This window comes from Amphiura filiformis, chromosome 11 (assembly GCF_039555335.1).
Source record: "Amphiura filiformis chromosome 11, Afil_fr2py, whole genome shotgun sequence".
In the NCBI taxonomy this organism is placed as follows: Eukaryota; Metazoa; Echinodermata; class Ophiuroidea; order Amphilepidida; family Amphiuridae; genus Amphiura; species Amphiura filiformis.
In genome coordinates, this window is record NC_092638.1 from 12,074,702 (window position 1) to 12,096,539 (window position 21,838).

Sequence of the window (21,838 nt, forward strand, 5' to 3'; positions counted from 1 at the left end):
TATGTGTATAAGAAAATAATAATAAAAAAAACTTGGTAATATTAGAATTGCAATACGCTAAAATTTGTACGAAAAAGGGAAGTATTTGGACTTTCCCTTCAAATTATTATTGAATTGCGCAGAGGCTGTTTAGGCTTGGCGTGGTGCATTAGCATTACAAATCAGCAATCTTTTTTGATATCTATACTTTTTCCGGACAATTTAAAATTATTTTCGTTACTGTATTCGTGCATTTGTCTCCAGATCAAACATGTCCAAGACAAAAGAAGGAGAAAGCAATAGGAAGATATGAGCACAAGCCAGACGAAGTTAACTCAATATAAATTTCTGCAAATTAAATCACTTATATTACCTTCGAATACTGGAAAGAGAACTTCAGTTTGGCCATCTTTGATCGTTGTAAATGTGGATATATTTTTGCAGGGTATTTCTGTGTTACGAGTGATGACTGGGGCCATAACGTCACCATGCATAGAAATGCCCAACGTCAGTGGGGTGACATCTTGAAGAACTAACAATGCTACGAATTAACAAAACAAAATACATTTTAATTAAATGGTTTGTGAATCGCTTAGTAGAAATTAACGCCTTATTCATCACTATCATGAATATTTTCAAACGTTCTAAATAATGAATGTTTATAAATCTTTGACTGCATAATCGATTGCATTTATGATGTGTTCCAAAAATTAAAAAAAAGTAAACAAGTCAAAAAGTAGTAGTTTCGTAATATAGTGCCATGTGGTACAACACATCTTTCATTTTCATTGCAAATGATAAATGTTTAAACCATTTATGGGACGTTGAATTAAAGTTTTAACTTCAACACTACACTATTTTTCGCTCACCTGGAACGTTTTCACTAGTCCGACTAGCGTCTTCAGCAGATGGTGATGCTGTGATGATATCTTGTCTACGATCGGGATATCATCACAGCATCACCATCTGCTGAAGACGCTAGTCGGACTAGTGAAAACGTTCCAGGTGAGTGAAAAAATAGTGTAGTGTTGAAGTTAAAACTTTAATTCATTTATCTACCACTACGTATGAATATCCACTCGTACATTTATGGGACGTTGTTCGGAAAAATCAAACAACATTTTGTGCGACAAGAATACTTTCTGATCTTTTAACAATACTCATCATATATAAGCACAATTAAAAATCATTACTATACTTATTGAGCAAACTTACCAAATTTATCTTCGCCACTTAGGATCCCTCCTTGTACAGCAGCACCATAAGCAACAGCTTCATCCGGGTTGATACCTTTGGATGGTTCTTTGCCATTGAAAAAGTTTTTAACAAGTTGTTGTATTTTTGGAATTCTGGTTGATCCACCAACTAACACAATTTCTTCAATGTCTTCTTTTGCAATACCAGAATCTTTCATTACTTGTTCAAGAGGTTTCAAAGTTAAGCGGAACAAATCCTGAAAAAGATAATACAAGATTTATACAATATTTTAATTGTGAAAAATGTCTGTTAAACTTTCTGCTGAACAAAAATAATAACAGTTGGGTTTTCAGGAATCATATCGATGACAAATTCACTGATTATAATAAAGTCTTTAGGTAGTTCTTTACTTTTGATTTTTATCTAATATGATAAAGGGTTAAAAAAAGTAACCCCCCCAAAAAAAAAAAAAAAAAAAAAAAAGGAAAAAAGAAATACAAAACCTTGCAGATGACATTTCGTTAATTAGAAAAATTTCAAAACCCGTGAAGAGAAGAATCGTTTTGCTACCCACCCAAAGTTCTCTCTTTTCAAAATTATTTTTCTTTGGTCAAGAATAACCACATTTGTCAAAAATAATGCTTTCAGAAATGTTGCATTTTTCAACATCATAATACGTGTAATGTACAGAATCGTTCTCGATATCAACGTGATCAATATAATCAGGGCGATGGCAAAGATGGTGGTTGTTCATAATCACTTAAAGAATTCCTAATTCTTTAAAGGATTTCATACCTATGCCAGGTAATTAAGTCATGAGAACCAACGTTGACTGACCATCGTGATTTAAAATACTCATCCATCATCAAGGTGGCAAACATAGAAAACATATACCTTTCTAAAACATGTTAATTACTATGCAAAATAAGAAAATAAGTAATCATTATCATAACCAACTAATAAAACAATAGCAAAAGTAATAACCGACAGTTTCTTTGGCCTATGATAGTGCATTAGTAGTAAAAAATTCAAACCCTAGTAACAAAGGTTTTCCTTTGGCTCAGAATAAAAGGATTAGTAAGAAACTTTCGTTTGATATAAATTTTACATTTTGATTGGATGACCAAAAAACCAATCAGAGGCCCATTTTCAGCAAGAAGCTCCACAGCTCTTACATTGCTATGCACTCAACCGTGTAGTGTAATCAAAGACTGTGCGGAGACAATTCACTGCTTGCTTAAGAGCTCTTGGACGAAAATGTGTGCTCAGGTGTATCGAGGTGGAAACTGTGCGCATGATGGTTTATAAGAAACCTTTCCATATGCTTCGATGTATTTATATCGTTATGTATAATATTAATTCTAGGGGTCCAAAAATTTACACCCTTGTGGCACACCTCAACTTATATTTTAAAACCTAAATAATATTTTTATTTACAATTTTTCCAAATTTTGACGTACTAGGTTCATGGTAGGTTTCATATGAAATGTCAATCCCTTTATTGAAAGTACACGTACGCCTGGTTCAAACATGTTTGGTTAACGGCATGTTTTATAAAATGTTAATCAGAGAACTAATTGCTTTAACTTGTTTAGAAGGGTAAATGTATAATTCATTTAATTGATTTGTCATTATTTTAATTACCAGCAACTTCATGAAAGTACACACCAGGTTCGCTAATGTCATTAAGTTTACAGTATTATGTTTAAACAATGTTATTAATCAGAATGCAAAAATGAATACAAAATCTGCAAAAATGCACACAGGTGCCTAAAATTGCACGAAATTAATTAATGATAATAAAAATATGCTGAAAGTACAGACGTAGTTTTCTGATATTAAGTTATCACGGTATTATGTTTAAAAAATGTTAATCATGATATTTTGTGCGCAGTATTACCAGGACTATACCGCCACCGCCTCTGTATCATTATTATAAAAATAATATATTAAGTCTCTACTTTTATGTCAAATTTAATAATAGAACCTTACCATATTCAAGTCTTCAAACTTTGCTCTAGTGAGTGTTTCTGAGAAGTCATCTCCGCCGTACAGATAGTCGAGTTCTATCCTAGCTTGTAGTTGGTAGCTTACAACTCGCTTGGCTTTCTCAACTTCATGTCTTAGTCGCTGTATTGCACGGTTATCCTTTCTTATATCATGTCCGGTTTTTGTTTTAAAAAGTTTGATGAAGTAGTCCATTATGCGATGGTCAAAATCCTCACCACCTGATTATGAAAAAATATATAGCAAATCTATTGTAAACTTATCCATGGTATCCTGATTTCACAAAACAAGGTTTGTATTTGCATTTTAAACAACACAACACTGAGCGAAATGAATGTGGGGGGGGTCTTCTTGGTTGAAGGTATGGAATTTGACACGGTTTTGGGGCACCTTTTTAGCGATTTCAGTATATCGATTTGTGGGGTTTTTAGTGGACACCATGCGCCCAATTGGTTACATTTCAAAAGAGCCTCTAAAAGCGCCCAATTATGGCAAATTTGGGTGAAATTTGGGTATTTGTTTAGTGAAAAATTGCACATCCAAAATTCACGTGAATGTAATTAACCAGGGCTCAGGGCAACAATTATCTTCAATTTCGGCAAAAATGTGATTTTGGTGTGAAAATGTATCTAGCAACGCCGTCCATTTGACAGCCACAAAATCTTAACTCCGTCATGATATGTTCACACAATAAAAAATTGAAATACCAGGTTGCTGAATGTGTCAGAGCCACAACATCTTAACTCCATGGAGCTCCATCATGTCCGTATAGAGTTTGCATTTGCTCTGTAGAAGGTCTTTTGCATATTGCACCACAAAATCTTATCTCCATGGAGTTATAATAATGTGTTTTTCTCAAAATGTCAATTTAAGAGTTACGATACTCTTGCCCCGAACCCTAGAAAAATCCATCTTAAGACCATTCTATAAACGCAATCGAGTTTCTTTCAAATTGTCTCCCAATATCTTCTTCATATTTATTTAGCACGTTTTCTAAAGACCTTATTTTGATTATTTTCTGTTGCTTCATTTAATTTCTAATGCTGTTAATCGTTTTTTATCTATATACATCAGTGTATTATATCTTTTATAATCATTGATGCATGCACATATTTTCCTGGTTGGTATTGAACCCCATTCTGCATAAAGTTTCTGAGGAGTTACGAAACAGTTCTGTAAAACTAATGTAGCAGGGTCATCTAAGTTTTATCATGTACATTATGTATATTTCATTTGTTTCTTTCGTTCAATTCTGTTGTCCATTCTCTTTTTTCCCTTCCTCCATTTCGTTTTTGTCCATTAGCCTATTAAGAGGGCGCTTGAAAAGTAATAAAGGTGCCTTACCTAAGTGAGTGTCGCCATCAATTGCTCGCACTTTAAAGATTCCGTTATTGATTGTCATAAGAGATACATCAAATGTTCCCCCGCCAAGATCAAAAATTAAAATATTTTTCACTTCATCTTGTTTGTCTAGTCCGTAGGCTATCGCAGCAGCTGTTCTGTAGATAAATATGAAAGAAGAAAAATGAACTCGGCTCAGTTTTACAATTTAATTTCTAATAGCGATAATAGTTATTTGTACTACTCGTTATAACTCTGTGATATTCAATATTAATATTAATTTATGTTGCACATTATTATGTTTGGACAATTTTCATATTCTTTCTGGCAGATTATATCGGTCATGTTTTATTCTTCATAATTTTACCAATACGATATAAAAGTCATAACATTATATTTAATAAAAAGGGTAGAAAAGAAATTTAGGCTGAAAAGGAATTTGAACGGCCCCAGGAATGCGAGTCCAGTTAAAATGTTAATCATAATCTGGCTCAGTTTTACAATTTAATTTCTAATAGCGATAAAAGTTATTTGTACTACTCGTTATAACTCTGTGATATTCAATATTAATATTAATTTATGATGCACATTATTATGTTTGGACAATTTTCACATTTTTTTCTGGCAGATTAGGGACCGTTCATAAATACTTTGGTGGGGGGGCTGGGCACTTGGAAATTTTTGAGTCAAACTTTTTGACCCCCTCCAGAGAACCTAAAACTTTTTGACCCCCTCTTTCGACATACAAAACTTTTTGCCCCCCCCCCTTTCCAAGAGGTTAAAAACAGGCTGGGGAGGGGGGCTACTCCATTTGTGCAAATTATAGGCCTACATGTTTGTTCATACATTTATTTATAATAGCCTGTTTCCTAAAAACATGAAAATTTAAGGTGTTTTTCACATGCTGTGACTTGTATGAAGTTTAATTTCAATTTATGCATTCTAATTTTTATAACCAATAATTCTTATAACCAATAATTAAATAAATAAAAGTTACACAAGAAAGGGAAAACAATGGCGTAGCTAGGGCTTGTGGCGCACAGGGCTAAGGATAGGTGTCGATCACGCTTGTTGAAATAATTATTGCGCGCGGAGCATATAATTTATAATAAAGTTGAATATCGGTCTTAAATTGTTCTTTCAAATGACTTTGTCATGATATTCGCGCGAAGCGCTTGAAAAATTTTGACTTTCATCGCTTAGAGGGGCGCAGAATCGATGCTAAATTGGCAAATTCAGCGCCCCCTAAAAGTGGCTCCCAGGGCACATGCCCCCACCTGCCCCGCCCTGTCTTTATGCCACTGAAAATTGAGAGCAACATCCGGACACATACTCAAGATTTTTAATACGTAAGACTTGTTTATCAGGGGCGTAGCCAGCTTTCTTGGTCAGGGGGGCAAAATATAAATTTCGTGGCAAAGACAAAAAAAAAATGGTTGCATCATTTTGACCCGGTATTATCAGTGGGATACATACATATACCCTTTTTTGTAGCGACTGTAGAATACATGTAAAGTCTTTGATATTCTAAAAAGGCTTTTATGGGATATCGGTAATGAGCAAAAAATGTATTTTACACTATTTTTTGCCATAATCGGGGTAAAAAGAGGCTTTATTGGTACATATGCGCGCGTAGCGCGCAAAAAAATTGTATGCTCTTGTTCTTTTGGTATTTTCTTGTTTAAAACTTTTTGACCCCCTCCTTTAGTAACCAAAACTTTTTGGTCCCCCCTTTGTGCAACTCAAAACTTTTGTGTCCCCCACACTTTGCCCAGTCCCCCACCAAAGTATTTATGAACGGTCCCTTATATCGGTCAGGTTTTATTCTTCATAATTTTACCAATACGATATAAAAGTCATAACATTATATTTAATAAAAAGGGAAGAAAAGAAATTTAGGCTGAAACGGAATTTGAACGGCCCCTGGAATGCGAGTCCAGTTGAAATGTTAATCATAATCTGGTCTTTTAAAAAAACATTTCTGTAATGTTATGCCTTAATATACGTACAATAAAGATTTTAAAAGTATACCCATAAATGTTAGGAAGTAGCTTTATCTTCTTAAAAAAAGAACGAATATGACCTAATAGCGATACTGCATTGGTTAAGTTAATTAAAACAATAATTATAAGAGCAAGATTTTAACAAAGTGAATTTTTAATTAGAAGAGCAAATTAATAAGTTTTAAAATTAATATCTTACGGTTCATTGATAATTCTCATGACCGTGAGACCAGCAATAGTGCCGGCATCTTTGGTCGCTCTACGTTGGGCATCGTTGAAATATGCAGGGACAGTAACGACAGCGTGTGTCACTTTCTTCCCCAAGTAACTTTCTGCTGTATCCTGTGAACAAGCATAGTTAAATAAACATATTATTTTGTTAGATTTTACATATGCCAAACTTGTTATAATTTTGTAAAATTGTCCTACCCTTTTAGCTCTTTTTCACCGGCAACGAAAGTTTTATTACTAATACATGTAGCTAATAAATGCTTTGTGAGCAACCTTTCATTTTTTGTGTGTATTTAATTTTAAAAATTGTTCTTGAAATTTATTACGGTTCTATAGCAACTTTTTCTTTTATATTCTTCATGACATTGAACGATATCGCGCTTTGTCCAGTAGAGATATATTGAAATACAATATCCTGAATGATTTGAATTTGGTACAGTAGCTTGGGCTATCCCTTGAACTTTATAATTGACAAAATGATAATATGTTTTGCTTAAATGAAGCATCTGTCCAATTCAGTGCAGGAACTTCGACAACTGTCATCTATGGGTTACCATATCAAATGTCTTATAATGGTATTAGGACAATCTGTGATTTACTTGACCAAAAGGATGTATGGGATAAACCTACTACGGTATTCTTTGTAAAACGACTCTTACTGATATAGTCAGAACAAAGTTATATGAGGTTTATAATAATGATTGGTATTCTTGTATTACTGAATATAATTCAAAATTACGAACATATTGTAAATTTAAATTAACTTTTGAGCATGAGCAAGATCTGTATTTTGTAAACTATGGATTAGTGCCCATCAATTATTGATTGAAAAAGGGTAGATATCCAATTCCTAAAACAACACCAGAAAATAGGAAATCTAAATTCTGTTGATTTGATTTGATTTGTTCGGGTTTTTTTGACAACCCTGGATAACCCAAGAAAGATTCTATTGAAGCTTATTTCCATTGGGGTCCATTTGAACACCGGGCGGGTTGGGAACAGTCAGGGGTTAACACTCTACTCTTTTCGAAACTGGCTGCAAGATATATGTATAGGTATGGCTCTCTGCACACGGGACCGACGGCTTAACGTCCCCTCCGAAGGACGGGTAACTTTCATGATTCATTTACTCAATGAACCATGGGGAGAGCGGAAGTCTGAACTTAATCTACAGATCTTCCCAATTAATTTCAAACTTTTTTTTTCCAAGTCAATATCCCAGCAAATCGCCACCGCCGGGAATTGAACCCGGGACCTCATGTACTAAAGGCAAGTACCCTAATCATTGCACCACGCTCTCACCCATGTTATTTAAATGAAATTGAGAATAAGTTTCATTTTGTTATGAGGTGTAAACTTTACATCCAAAATGTCGAGATAATCTGATATATCTAATATTTTCAATATTACACACTTTTCTGATCATGATTTGTTTCAAACCATTATGGGTGCTAAAGATTATAATGTTGTTAAATGTCCATGTAAGTAAATATATTTTTTGCAGCTAATGTACTTCGAACACCTTGACATATTGTTAAAAACTATCAAATACTTAAGATTATTTGTATATTTACATGGATTTTGTATCAAGTTATAAGGTTATTTTTTGTTTGGTTATGTTATTGTATCTTGTTTTTATGTTTGGTATTTGCCAATTTGAATGATTATACACTAAGCCAAAAGAGAAACTTATACGTTTTCACAAGGTCATATTTTAAAATTCTGTCCATCAAAATTAACCAAAATTACACACAAGATTGCCTCAATACTCTACTCTAAACACATGACAGTTATTAAGCAGTTGTCCAACTGACACAACAGCAAAATGCACTGGCATGGAACAGCTTCCTGGACCACATTCACAGCTCAATAATAATGGCACCCAGCACAAGAAATCTGTGAGAATCGTTGAATAGATGAAAAAACGGTGCTGTTTTCTGCGTTTCACGCACTTTCTTTAATAAACAGACCTTGTTCCACACTATTCCTCTTACTCTTTGGGAATTATCATCTGTGCAAGGACCTTGTTTACATGATTACATCTCACAGATTTCTTGTGATTGGTACCAATTATTAGACAGTGAATGTGGTCCAGGAACCTGTTCCATGTCAGTGCATTTTGCTATTGTGTCAGTTGGACAACTGCTTGGCTACTGACATGTGTTTAGAGTAGAGTATTGAATTAATCCTGTGTGTAATTTTGGTTCATTTTGATGTACAGGATTTAAAGATATGACCTCGTGAAAAATTATAAGTTTCTTTTTTGGCTTAGTTCGTTGATGTAATAAGGTCGTAGTGGTATATTATTACTCACACTATGCAAATGCGACCTTATTGCATTCATAACTTATTTTCTACATGTGTATTACCATAAAAACGTATGTCCCCTGGTCATGTATGGAACCAAATGCTTCTGTATTATTTATGATTAGCATTAGAGGTAAAGGGTTAGTTTTATGATAAGGGCACATATGTATGGGTATGTAAGATAGTGTTATAAATATTCAAATTTATTCATTTTAAATACCTTCATTTTCATTAGGACCATTGAGCTAACCTCCTCTGGAGCAAATCGCTTCAGTTTATCACCGACATTCACTTCAATGTGTGGCTTATTGTGTTCTTCCACTACCTGAAAAAACAATGCAGAGTCGTCATTCATTTCAGGTTTACTGAAATAATGTTAATAGCACGGAGGCTAAATTGCTACAAAGTTGATTAAAAAAAATACACAGACATAGGAATAACAACAAAATGATATAAAAGCAGGGGCGTAGCATGCGGGTGGACAGGGTGGCGAAGTCCATGGGCCCCGAGTGTTCAGGGGCCCCGAGCAAAAACGAAAATTAAATAAGGGGAAAATATAAAAGTGATAGGGCTAATGTAGGAGATGTTAAAAGGACCCGCACTGCTCCTCGTTCATGGACCAGAGGCTAGGAACATCGTTGATGTATGCATTATCGTTTGTATAAAATACTAGCGGGTGCGCTCCTAGCGGGCCCCCGCTAGCTGATCTGAGTAAACAGGAGCAATCACTAAAACGGGAGTGACCTAATCTGGCGATTTATATCGTACAATTTTTCCACTTCTTCCTCTTTTTATCTTTTTCTGCTGTCAAGTTTTTTCCCCGTATATGAACATTTTTTATACATGTAAAATGTTAATCAGAAAGAGATTGGTTTGAACTTTATTTAATTGACTTGACATTAATTTTAATTACCCACAGCTCCATGAAGTACAACCAGGTTCACTAATGTCATTAAGTTTATGGTATTATGTTTAAACAATGTAAACCAGAATGCAAAAACGAATGCAAACTTTGCCAAATTGCATAAAATGCACACAGCTGCCTACAATTTAATGAAATTACAGTCTCTGTAAAATGTAATAATTAGAAAAACAAATTGGAAGCTACAATCCAGGAAAAAAAGGTTGGCACACTTTGCCTGTCTTTTGGTATATCTCTACCCCGCTCCCCCCAATTCAATGTTGGACCAAGCCATGTTGTCAACAGGTCCGTGAGACCCTCCAACATTGAAAGATGGGGAGTGGGGAAGGGTGAGATATTGGGGGGAGTCTGTACTTCACATAATTGCATGCATGTTTCACTCGCCTCCCCCAATTTTAATAGGCCTAGGGCACGCATTTCCATTGTTTAGTGCAAGTGTGCCAACTATTTTTTTCATTTTTCCTTGATTGTAGGTTTTCATTTAGAATATCAATCTATTTAATTGAATTATCATTTTTTTTACAACTCGATGAAAGTACACAGCTGATTTACTGACATCAAGTTAAACAGTATTATTTAAAAAAATGTTAATCATAAAAATTGAAAAACGCATACAAACATTGCATTAAATGTTGAATAAAATGCACACATGTCCCTACAATCCGTAAATTTCTGTAAAATTATTTTACATGAGCCGAAACTAACGCTATTTTAACAATAACAGTTTCATATGTTAAATTGAGCAAGGTAAAATATTGTCCTGATATATTAAATTCTGAATTATGCTTGTAAGTGAAGATTAACAAAGCATAACAAGTTTACTACGCGTCTGGATCGAGTTTGAAGATAATAATAATTTAATTGCGAAGTCCTTAGTATGCAAATTAGGTTAGGCATGATAGGACTACTGAAACAATTTGTAAAGAAGTTAGCATACTCCCATATGAAGCACCTAACGACACACATATGCTGGAACTCCATACAAAATTTACCTTAAAAGGAAAATACTTGATATCATTCTGGAGAGACTGATCGTCCCATGTGCGTCCAATAAGGCGTTTGACATCGAAGATCGTGTTTGCTGGATTTCTTATGACCTGATTCTTCGCACCATCACCTATCAAGCGTTCCCCGGTTTCTTTGAAAGCAACATATGACGGCGTGATCCGATTCCCTTGATCATTGGCTATGATCTCAACTCTGCCATTCTTGTAAATTCCGACGCTAAAACGTGAAGCAGATGATATTATAAAACAATAAATTTGGGCATTAAAAGGTTAAAAATTTATTCCTTTCTTAATGTTCATTATATAAAACGGTAAGAATTTCTGTACAGACTTAAAAAGTTTGGTTGTTATCATTGTAAAGTATTATTCAGATTTCCTTTTACAAATTAACCATCGCGTATACGTGCGCGACGTCAAGCGTGTGTATTGGACCATGTGCAAAATAATACACGCTGGACGGCTAGCAGTACGCTTAATTTGTAAAAGGAAATCTGAATAATACTTTAATCATTTACCGCTATTCGGACTAGCGTCTTTTCGATTGCAGTTCACGATGCATGTAAATTGGAGTAAGAATTGAATCAAGTTTGAAGTTAAATTGATACCTACCATGAATATGTGGTGCCCAAGTCAATACCAATAACTGTACCGACATCTTCTTCACCTAAGCACAACGCCACTAATGCCAATACTATAAGCATGGGCCACAGATACACAGTAGTCATGATTGCTGAAATAAAACAGAATGAACGAATGAATAATAATAATAATAATAATAATAATAATAATAATAATAATAATAATAATAATAATAATAATAATAATAATAAGGCCGAGTAAAAAAAATACATGTTTCTCGTCCGCGCCCTCCTCCTTTTTGAAGATTTTTCAAATTTCTTTTATTTTGTAAACTTTCAGTTATAACTTGTTGAAAAAGATGTTTCAGAAGTTGAAACTTATTTTACAGCTTTGTAAATGCATAATACATCATTTAAGAAGAGTTTTGTGATCACTAGAGGGGCCTACCTCTCAATACAATAAAATAAAAAGGGCCTCCTCCTTTTTGTCAGATATTAATCTGTATGTCGAATGCCCAAAATATGGTGCCAAATACAGGTATTTAGTGTCGTTTTCCAATAAAAATAGAAAATAAAAAGCCCCTCATCCTCCTAATTTTCAAAAACCGTATGAGAAACATATTTTTATTTTTACTTGGCCTAATAATAATTAATAGTAATAATAATAATAATAATATTTATAATAATAATAACACTAATAATAATAAAAATAATAATAATAATAATAATAATAATAATAATAATAATAATAATAATAATAATAATAATAATAATAATAATAATAATAACCCTGTTTTCGTCTGGAAAATAGAAACTATAAACTAATAATAACATCAACATTAACTTGCCTTAAAAATTAAATAATATCATTTTATTTTTCAGGCTGTTATGATACATGTAACAATAATCTAACAATAATAGATAATTGCGAAAACATGACCAAGGCAGCAAATGAAAAATGTTAGGAACCTAATTCATGACTTGCGTTGTGCTATTTTTGTAGAAAGAATGCGTTTCCTATACAGCTCCGGCATGCTATAAGTTTACTCTGATTTACTACATGAAATTGTTTCACGTCGTGTAGACACCAATACCGCATACAGCACGTCCTTTTAAATGTCAGAGTTCGATCAGCCATATGCATTCATATAGGCGATCTACATTTTATGGTCTCGAGATCAATTTCATACTGTCGATGGATTTTGACAATACTATTTTTCTGACATCGTGCCATGTTTAAACTATTTGGAAAATTGTTTAAAAACTATAGGGTTTGCGTTTAGCCGCATTAGCTAATGGCATTTATACGGCTACCACATCAAAATACAATGTAGCTGTAGCCTTACTGTATTTTATACACGATACACAAGCACTATAATTAAAAGCTACTAAATGGTAACTTAAGAAACATAATGATAGCTTTTGGAGTAATATTTCCTTACCTTTAATGCAGTCTGCTCTATTAACTTCGAGTCAGAGTATTGAGACAGCAATTTGACCTGAATTTGTATCTTTTTCTGGCACAAACATAATACACAAGCAGACTGCAGAAGCAATGTCAACATGCCCTGATACCCGATGACTGGCAGGGAATTCCCAAATAATGAATCCGAGCTATATCCAACCGCTGACGTCATGCAGGTCGGTATAGACTCGTTCACAATGATCATAATTCAGTTCACAATACTTCGATAATGCTAACCGTATCCCATTAATATTAATTTCCCTTTAATAAAAGATTACGGTACGTCAAGTTACGCTACCGGTACTGAAAACAAATATATGGTTTTTTTTGTGAAAGTATTAATTTTTGAAAATATTGAAAAAATAATATCAGAGTTTAGAGTTTATTTGTTCAGCACTCGTTGATCGACTTGAAATTTCCCAAACGTTGTGACAACACCATTAAAAACGTTTCAAAATCGTAGTGCACAATATAGGGCCTATAGTGAGCAAAAACATACGATCACAAAACGTAGTCAGCCAATGTAGTGTGTAACATATATATATAGCTATACAGGGTGTCCCATAAAAAATTACCGAGCGAATATACTTGATCGTAAGTCGAGATATCGACATCAGAATCACAAAATTTAAAATGTAGCGCATAACTTAGTTTGTTGTGCACTACATACGAAAATTTTATTTGATTCAGTTGACTGGTTGCGAAGAAATGAACGATTACATTAGGCGTGCATTTTAGGGTAGACGAGGTATATTATTGGTCGAAGCAACCTAAAAATCGATTTTCATTATATAGATCAATATCTTATTGAAAATTAACATCTTGATGTTTTGCAAAAATTCATTCTACAAATCGTATACTCTGCAAACTTGCTTAATTTATTGTTGCTAATGAGTTATGTACGTTTTACAAAAGTGTTGTTGTTTCAGCCTTCTTTACAACGTAACTCAAGAACCGCAGCACCTATAAAAGTATATCTGTGATATTTTAATTCTTCTACACGCTCGCTATGAATTGAGCAATGCATTTTTTGCCAAAGCTCACTACCATGATCGTAAGATGCTGTGAACTACCAAATCACAACAATTTAAAATGATTAATAACCGTAAGTTTGATCAACAAGCACTTTTTTCATACTCGCTCACCGCTTCCTAAAGTTTGTGTATATCATTAAATTTAGTCCATATTATCTATTTTATAATCCGACGGTGTTATGTCATTCATGCTTTCACTGAAGATGAATAACAGTTTGTCCGGGAAAACTTTGGTTTCTGCAATTGGAAGCTTTCCAACTTCAATTCTTTATATTCTGCAAATATGTTATATTTTAACTTTCCAAAGAACATTTTGACCCAAGAATAACAATGATCAAGTGCTTACAGCTTTACGTATGATTTTTGATACCATGCAATATTAATGTTGAAGTTTTAAAAGATTTAAACTTTGCATTACAATTTCTTGGAAATATTCCAAAAACATTAATATGTGTGAGAATTTTTTGAAAATTGGCGTATAAGATGCAGAATAAGATGGGCTATACGTTGATTTTTGGATTCTGATGTCTATTTCTCGACTTACGTCCAAATTTATTCGCCCGGTAATTTTTTGTGGGACACCCTGTATATAACCAAAATCGTTTTGAAAACGTAGCTTACCAATAATATTATAAAACGTATGTTTGACCATGTTGTTGTTCACTTTCCGTTACCAAAAGTAAGAACAGTACTTACTCACATAGCTAAGATATTAAGGTTATCTTAATATAGATTCTTGACTGCAAGACAGAATTCTGTTGATGTATATTTGCTGTTTAACTTTTGATTTTGATCGCCAAAAGTTTTCTTCTTTTAAGTTATTCTTTACGACTTGGTATCTTCTAATATTAATTAAATCATCAGCGTATTAAAATCATTGTAGGATGGCTTCACCGGCAGATACTTTACTTGCACTCAGGCAATGGAACCTAAATGATCTGGAGGCACAGAAGCCAGATGCAAGTAGTTTGAATGGTTACAGTATCAAGTAATTTGACACCACCTTATGGCCCGCCTTATGGTCCCCACGCACCCATTGACTTGGGTCTGTGTTGTGGAGATGGTGCTGCCTGCCCAGAGTTACAGGTGAACCAATTTCCATTGGATAGGTGTCGTACTGAAGTAGACACCGGCGAAGAATCCAAAGTGGTTGCTAAGGCAGGGAAATATGATGCTCTGGCTGGAGTTGGACATGAAAAAGACAAAGTCGTTCATTCCCAGCCTCAAGATTTGATACCAAGTCAGATAATTAATGAAGACGACCCTGAAATGCGAAGACCTGATGCGGAGGATACAGACGAGACCACTGAAAAGACTCGCTTTGCTTTGGAGAAACTCATGCAGGGTAAGATATCTGCTGCTATAAGACATGGCGAGAAGACAACCCCAGCGCAATACATCATATATATGACATCCCAGCAAGGGGTGGTCTTCAACGCACGTGCTAAGCAGAGCGTGGTTCATATGGTAGAAGTACAGAAAGATCACATGGAACCTTCAAGAATAAAAACAAACAGGATCATTTCTCGTGGTCCACCATCACCTCCCGCACCAGTCATGCACTCACCAACCAGAAAGGTGACAGGTAAAGAACAACAGGAATGGAAGATCCCACCTTGCATCTCCAACTGGAAGAATTCTAAGGGTTACACCCTACCCTTTAACACACGTCTTGCAACAAATGTACGCCTCCATAACCCACAGATCAATGAGAATATTACCACTCTTGCTGAGGTATTATACATTGCTGAGAGAAAGGCTCGTGAAGCCGTTGGAATGCGTGCAGCCATGGAGAGAAGAGTGGCCCAGAAGGAGAAAGATAAGAGAGAGGACCAACTACTAGAGTTGGCGCAGAAGGCCAGAAAAGACGGAGTAGGAATCAGACAACAAGCAGGGACAGACGACGCAGCAAGAGAACGTGATAAGCGTAGGGATAAAAGGCAGCGCGAAAGAAATATCAAAAGGACAGCACCAGTCAGGAGATCCAAACTCAAGAAGCACAGGGAGCGTGATGTCAGTCAACATATTGCACTTGGTGTGCCTCGTAGAGTTGGTCAGGGTGGAGATGATACACAGTTTGATCAAAGACGCTTCAATACATCAAATGGCTTGGATAGCGGTACTGGTGCAGGAGAAAACGAATCCTACAATATATACAGTGAGCTATGGAGGAAAGACTAAAATATAGCAAATGCTGAGTACAGGCCAAGCAAGAATGCAGACAAGGATATATACGGAGATGACTTGAATAATCTTGCTAGACAAAAACGGTTTGACCCAGACAAGAACTGTACTGGAACAGGTCGGAGCATAAGACGTGGCGAACCAGTCCAGTTTGAAAGAGAAGATAATGAAGATGATTTCGGTTTAGACGAATTCTTGAAGACTGTAAAGAAAGCTGATAAGTTAGGACGGAAGTGGCAAGAGAAGAAAACACAACTAAAACAATGAGTTGAAAGTAGTTGGGACATCGACAACGCGGGGTTGTTGTATGAGTTTACACCCCGGTTTACACCAAGGAAGACTGAAACTCCTCTTCCATGTCTTCAGGCAGTGATGGCCGTAAAGTTCATAATCAAAGTAAAGATTGTGGACAGTAATTGTTCTTTGTGTAAAAAACATATTTTAGTTGATTGTGAACGGTGAATGAGTAAACTATAGTTTGTTTCCAAAAGGCACTAAATCCAATAATTGCTGCCTTATGTCGCAAATTGAACATTAAGTTTAAATGCCATTAATTGGAATCCCAAATGGGTATGTTTGTAACTCTAGCTTACTTTCTAACTGCTTTTAACATCATTTTGTCCCCTAAAATTTCTCTCAATTGAAAGTTTTAAAATGACTGTCATTGGATTTAGTTCCTTTGGAACAAAGAAAATAATTTCCCATTATACAGGGTTCAAAAGAAACACACCTCCCCCCTAAAATTACAAAATATTTCTTTGCATAACTTGACGTACATTTCGATGATTTGAAAAAGTCAAATAGCTGTGAATAGAAGAATCTATTTGTTGCCCTCCCAAAGTTGTCCCATTACCAAACACATTTTTTTTGGTCAAAAATAATCACATTTTCCAAGAAAAGTTGCATCTTTCAACATCCTATACATAAAATGTACTAGAATGCAGTTTAATTTGTACATATCAAATGAAACAAAAAATTGTCCCTGCTGCTGAAATGGAATCGCCCTCGTGATGTCACGCGATGTTTCCATGGGAGGCCAATTGGGTGCCTTGTTTGGTATCAGGCGGGCCAATCACAGGCAGCCTTGCTTGGAGCCGTCGGTGGCCATTTTGTTAGCTAAGGCCATTCTCTGTCAGTTTTTCAGCAAGAACGGATGCAGAAATTTTTATTCAACTATAAGACAATGAATAGGCCGTCACAGCTTATAAAAAATGGGTAGTGGTGAATCCAACGGATGTGGACACAAAACACATCAAGGATACCTCGAATATGAACAACTGGAAAAAAAAAAAAGCAAGTAAGCTTACAGTTTACAGCACATCACATCACATGAAATGAATTGTGACGGTACAATGAACAGTCCGGAGTTGTTTGTATAACTCGATAAAACTTTCGTGGGCGATTGTCTAAACAGTGATTTGAGGAAGTCATGCATGTACGAGTACTATTGATTGGGATTGCCGGACTGGTGGTATGGAATAATTCTAATGTGTTGAAATATTGTAAGAGAGACTACATTTATCCTATGCTTGTAAGCGGTGACAACAGCAATGACAGCCGATGGCCAAATAGAGTATTTGTATTTTGCGTCAACAGTGAATAACACGGTGAGAAATTTGCTTTCAAAATTGTCAAACGTGGTCGTCTACATGTATACATACTGTATGTACATTATTAATGGTAACATAGACCACTGAATCACGGTAGTATATAACCGGGGGGGGTCACTGGGTTATCAGGGTTTTTTGACCTCATAAATATTTATAAATCATGCAGGTAGGAGAATGGAAAACGCTTGAAATTAAGGGAAAGCAAAGTTTTGAACCATTTCTATGTTCATCATAATTATATTGGGCAGTAACGGTTCAAAAATTTTTGTTCTGAATTTGAAAAACTCTCTTGGTATTTAATAGCCATATGAGTGAATTTAGCACATGTTATCATCATGGGGTGGACACGTGATGCTTTGTCTTGGTAAAATTATAATAGGTCTTGTCATCTGAGTGAATTTAATCGTCATTTTCAAAATTTGTATCGCAATCATCATGGCATTGGACACGTGATGCTCACTCTTGGTATATAAAAAGCCATATGAGTGAATTTAATTGTCAATTTCAATCTTTTGGCAACATGGTTCAAACATTTGTTCTGAATTGGAAAATCTGTCTTTGTACATAATAACCATATGAGTGATTTTAATTTCAATACGTTTAGCGCAATCATGATGGGCGTAGACACGTGATGCTCTCTCTGGGTAAAATTATAATAATAGTCATAATATGAGTGAATTTCATGGTCAATTTATCGCAATCATCATCATGGCCGTAGACGCGTGATTCTCTCTCTTGGTATATAAAAGCCATGTGAGTGAATTTAATTGTCAACTCTATTTAGATAAAACGAATCACAACAAAAAGAGTAACAACGCTGTCGTCTATGTCATTTATGAACAACAAAACGGCCTTTAAAAATAAATAGATAAATAAATAAATTTTAAAAAATGAATAAAAAATGGGTTTAATTATGTGTTTTTTGATATTTATTACAAGTTCAATCCAAGGTTGTCGGAGTTCAAATAGATTAATAAAGGAGTTGAATTGTCGAATATATTGGATGTCATTTATAGACAGGCATGAATTATACACAAAGTAAAAGGGCTTTGCTGGCAGAATTTGCTTCTCTTTCTGTCTTTTAATTCACTGCAGGTCATGTGGTTACTTCGAGACAGGTGGTAGAAGGGAGGACATCTTGCGGGATCTGCAACAGAAAGCTCGTAATTACCATGCCTATGACAGTGGATGTCGTATATTTTGAATCGTAACCTGGCTCTATGGGGAGGAACTATCGTTGTTAGAGCACAAGCATGATGGAAACGGTAACTTCTCTAATGGTGAAAATTTTTATTGTGTATAACAGCTAACTATATTGAGAGCATTGTACAGATAACGAAGAATCTTCACTTACATTAGATACAGTGTATCCTTCAAATGGAGTATTGTTGCACCTTAATATGGCGAGGAGGCGAAACAAAATGCTAGTGGTGAACGGGAAGATTATATATTATACAGTTCTTCATGCGAGTAAAAACAGCATAAGCAATTATGGAAGCTGTATGCTAACAAGTCCATGTCAAAAATGCTTCTACGAATGGAGCTGCAATAAAGAGGAAGATCATTCCATAGCTTGATGGAAATGTCAAATTTATTTTGTACCACTGATTGGGCTTATATTATTCTTGGGCAATATGTCCATGTCAAATAATACAAGAAACAGATGAAGGAAGCGGTTGCAGGAAACTGCAGAATTATCTTGGTGTCATCAATGGATCATTTTAGTGATAAAATGTCAAAAATGCTTCTACGAATGGAGCTGCAATAAAGAGGAAGATCATTCCATAGCTTGATGGAAATGTCAAAATTTATTTTGTACCACTGATTGGGCTTATATTATTCTTGGGCAATATGTCCATGTCAAATAATACAAGAAACAGATGAAGGAAGCGGTTGCAGGAAACTGCAGAATTATCTTGGTGTCATCAATGGATCATTTTAGTGATAAAATGTCATACATTAAATGCTGAAGCGATCTGAAGGCAATTGAAGTGAGTGGATTTATCTCGGAGTAGCTAATTAACCAAACTCGTTGCTGCATGAATTATCTTTTAGGTGTCATAGCACATCCGACAACTTGACTTTTGCTAGTTGGAGAAATAACGGCAAACTTTTGCTAGTTGGAGAAATAACCCCAAATTCTATGGGGTAGAATTCAAAGTGAAGTGAAATATCGGTCATCATATCAAACTTTTATAGATGTTCATTATTAATAAATCAAGGGAAATTTGTGTATTTGCAGATAGGGGTGCGCAGGTCCAGAGTCCGAATAAAATTTATTTACTGGGGAAAAATTATTCATCAATTAAATTATTGCAAATTGGCAATGTTTTCAATCAAATTACCTTTTACACTATACGTTTTGTCACCTAACTATTCTCCGACACAGGTTGGGGGTAGTCTGTTAATATAGGCAGAAGGAAATGCATATAATATATTACCTATTGTTAATGGCTAGTCGAGCGGTTATTACCAAATTTGGTAAAACAAACCTGCATTGTATAAGGCAAATATTTTTTTTTTATTTATCAAACAAAGACTGGATCTTCATTATCATCAAGTTAAACATGTGTGTGTGATTAAATGTTGTAATAATTGTATCTATCAAACAAAGAGAATAATTTGTCATTAATTGAAATACAGTATCATCTATTATGGCATACTTATAATTTCACCGCCTCGTAAGTTTCGCTTATAGACTGTAGGTAGTTACTAACAGAGGCATAAGGATATGCATATAACATATTACATATAGTTAATGGCTACATTGAGTAGAGTGATTATTATGAAATTATCAAAACAAATTCATGGTAAATGATTTCTTATTCGTATCTATCAAACGAAGTCCAGAACTCTTGTACATTATTATTATGTTTTCATGGTTTTAGTATATTAAGGTGTGTATATGAGTTCTATCATGCGTATTTTTTATGTATACTATTTTGTTCAGCATGTAGGCCCTATTTTTAATTTTTTATTTTTTATTTTAGTGGGTGTAAATTTAAGATTCTGTGCAGCGCGCGCCTTGAGGATGTTTTTACATCGTGGGGCGCTTTATAAATCCCATGTATTATTATTATTATTATTATGTCTTCGTGCTAATTACGGCAAATTAACCTTTAAAATTGCAGTTAAATTAAGCACATTTTGTCCCAGTAGATATTCACTGATAGACCAGGGGGAGTCATTTAAAGAAGCAAAAAGAATTTCATATAACATAATTAATGTACATTGCTATAAGAGTGTTATCAAGTTTGGTAAAACAAATTATTTTTTTTGTACCTATCAAACAAAGAACAATTCTTCATTAGTATTAAGTTTGGTAAATCAAAGTTATGAATTTAAACGTCCTGTAGGACAGATTCGTTCACCATGTATGGCAAATTGACCTTATATAGTTTCATTTATCGGTAAATTGGTCACTAAAACATTTGTCCTAGTTGGTATGTACAATTTACAAATAGGCTATGTGTAGTCCGAAACAGACGGAAATTCATAGATTACATGTATAGTAATGTTTTTCGGTATGTCAGTGTTTTAAATAGGTTATCACCTAGTTGTTACTCCTGAAGCAGAAGGAAATTCACAATTTTACAATGGTAACTCGTTAATAAGTAATAGTAGGCCTATTAAGCTACTAAAACACTCATTCATGATAATTGACAGTGGTCAAAATATGAGAAGTAGACACTCACTCGACAGTAGCATAATTATCTCATCTCACATGTTCAGAAGGAAGGAAATTCAAATAATTCAAAACAATCCTTTTGAAGTTATAATAGTCAGTGGGTTTTGTTGTTTTCTTTTCGGGGTTTTCTCGTACGTGAATGTACCAGATGGCCAAAACAAAGCATTGGCAGGCATTCTTTTCCACTAGTACTGCATAAGAATGCTCACTAGGTAGGACTGTTGATCCAATCAGTCAAGTTAAATCCTAAACTTTTTAGCACCAACATTCGTCACCACCAACAAT

General features: G+C 34.7%; 1 protein-coding gene and 1 pseudogene across 1 annotated transcript in view; one reads left to right on the top strand and one right to left on the bottom strand.

Moving 5' to 3' along the window:
• The window catches only part of LOC140164365 (endoplasmic reticulum chaperone BiP-like), a 17,228-nt gene extending 4,047 nt beyond the window's left edge, over nucleotides 1–13,181 (bottom strand). The window contains 9 exon segments of the mRNA XM_072187642.1: nucleotides 353–520; nucleotides 1,195–1,432; nucleotides 3,169–3,404; nucleotides 4,528–4,682; nucleotides 6,727–6,869; nucleotides 9,286–9,390; nucleotides 10,980–11,211; nucleotides 11,604–11,724; nucleotides 13,015–13,181. Of these exon segments, the coding sequence (XP_072043743.1) occupies nucleotides 353–520; nucleotides 1,195–1,432; nucleotides 3,169–3,404; nucleotides 4,528–4,682; nucleotides 6,727–6,869; nucleotides 9,286–9,390; nucleotides 10,980–11,211; nucleotides 11,604–11,719 (1,393 nt within the window). The 5' untranslated portion in view covers nucleotides 11,720–11,724; nucleotides 13,015–13,181.
• Nucleotides 13,182–15,043: 1,862 nt separating this feature from the next.
• On the top strand, nucleotides 15,044–16,522 carry LOC140163487 (SNW domain-containing protein 1 pseudogene; annotated as a pseudogene).
• Nucleotides 16,523–21,838: the final 5,316 nt, after the last annotated feature.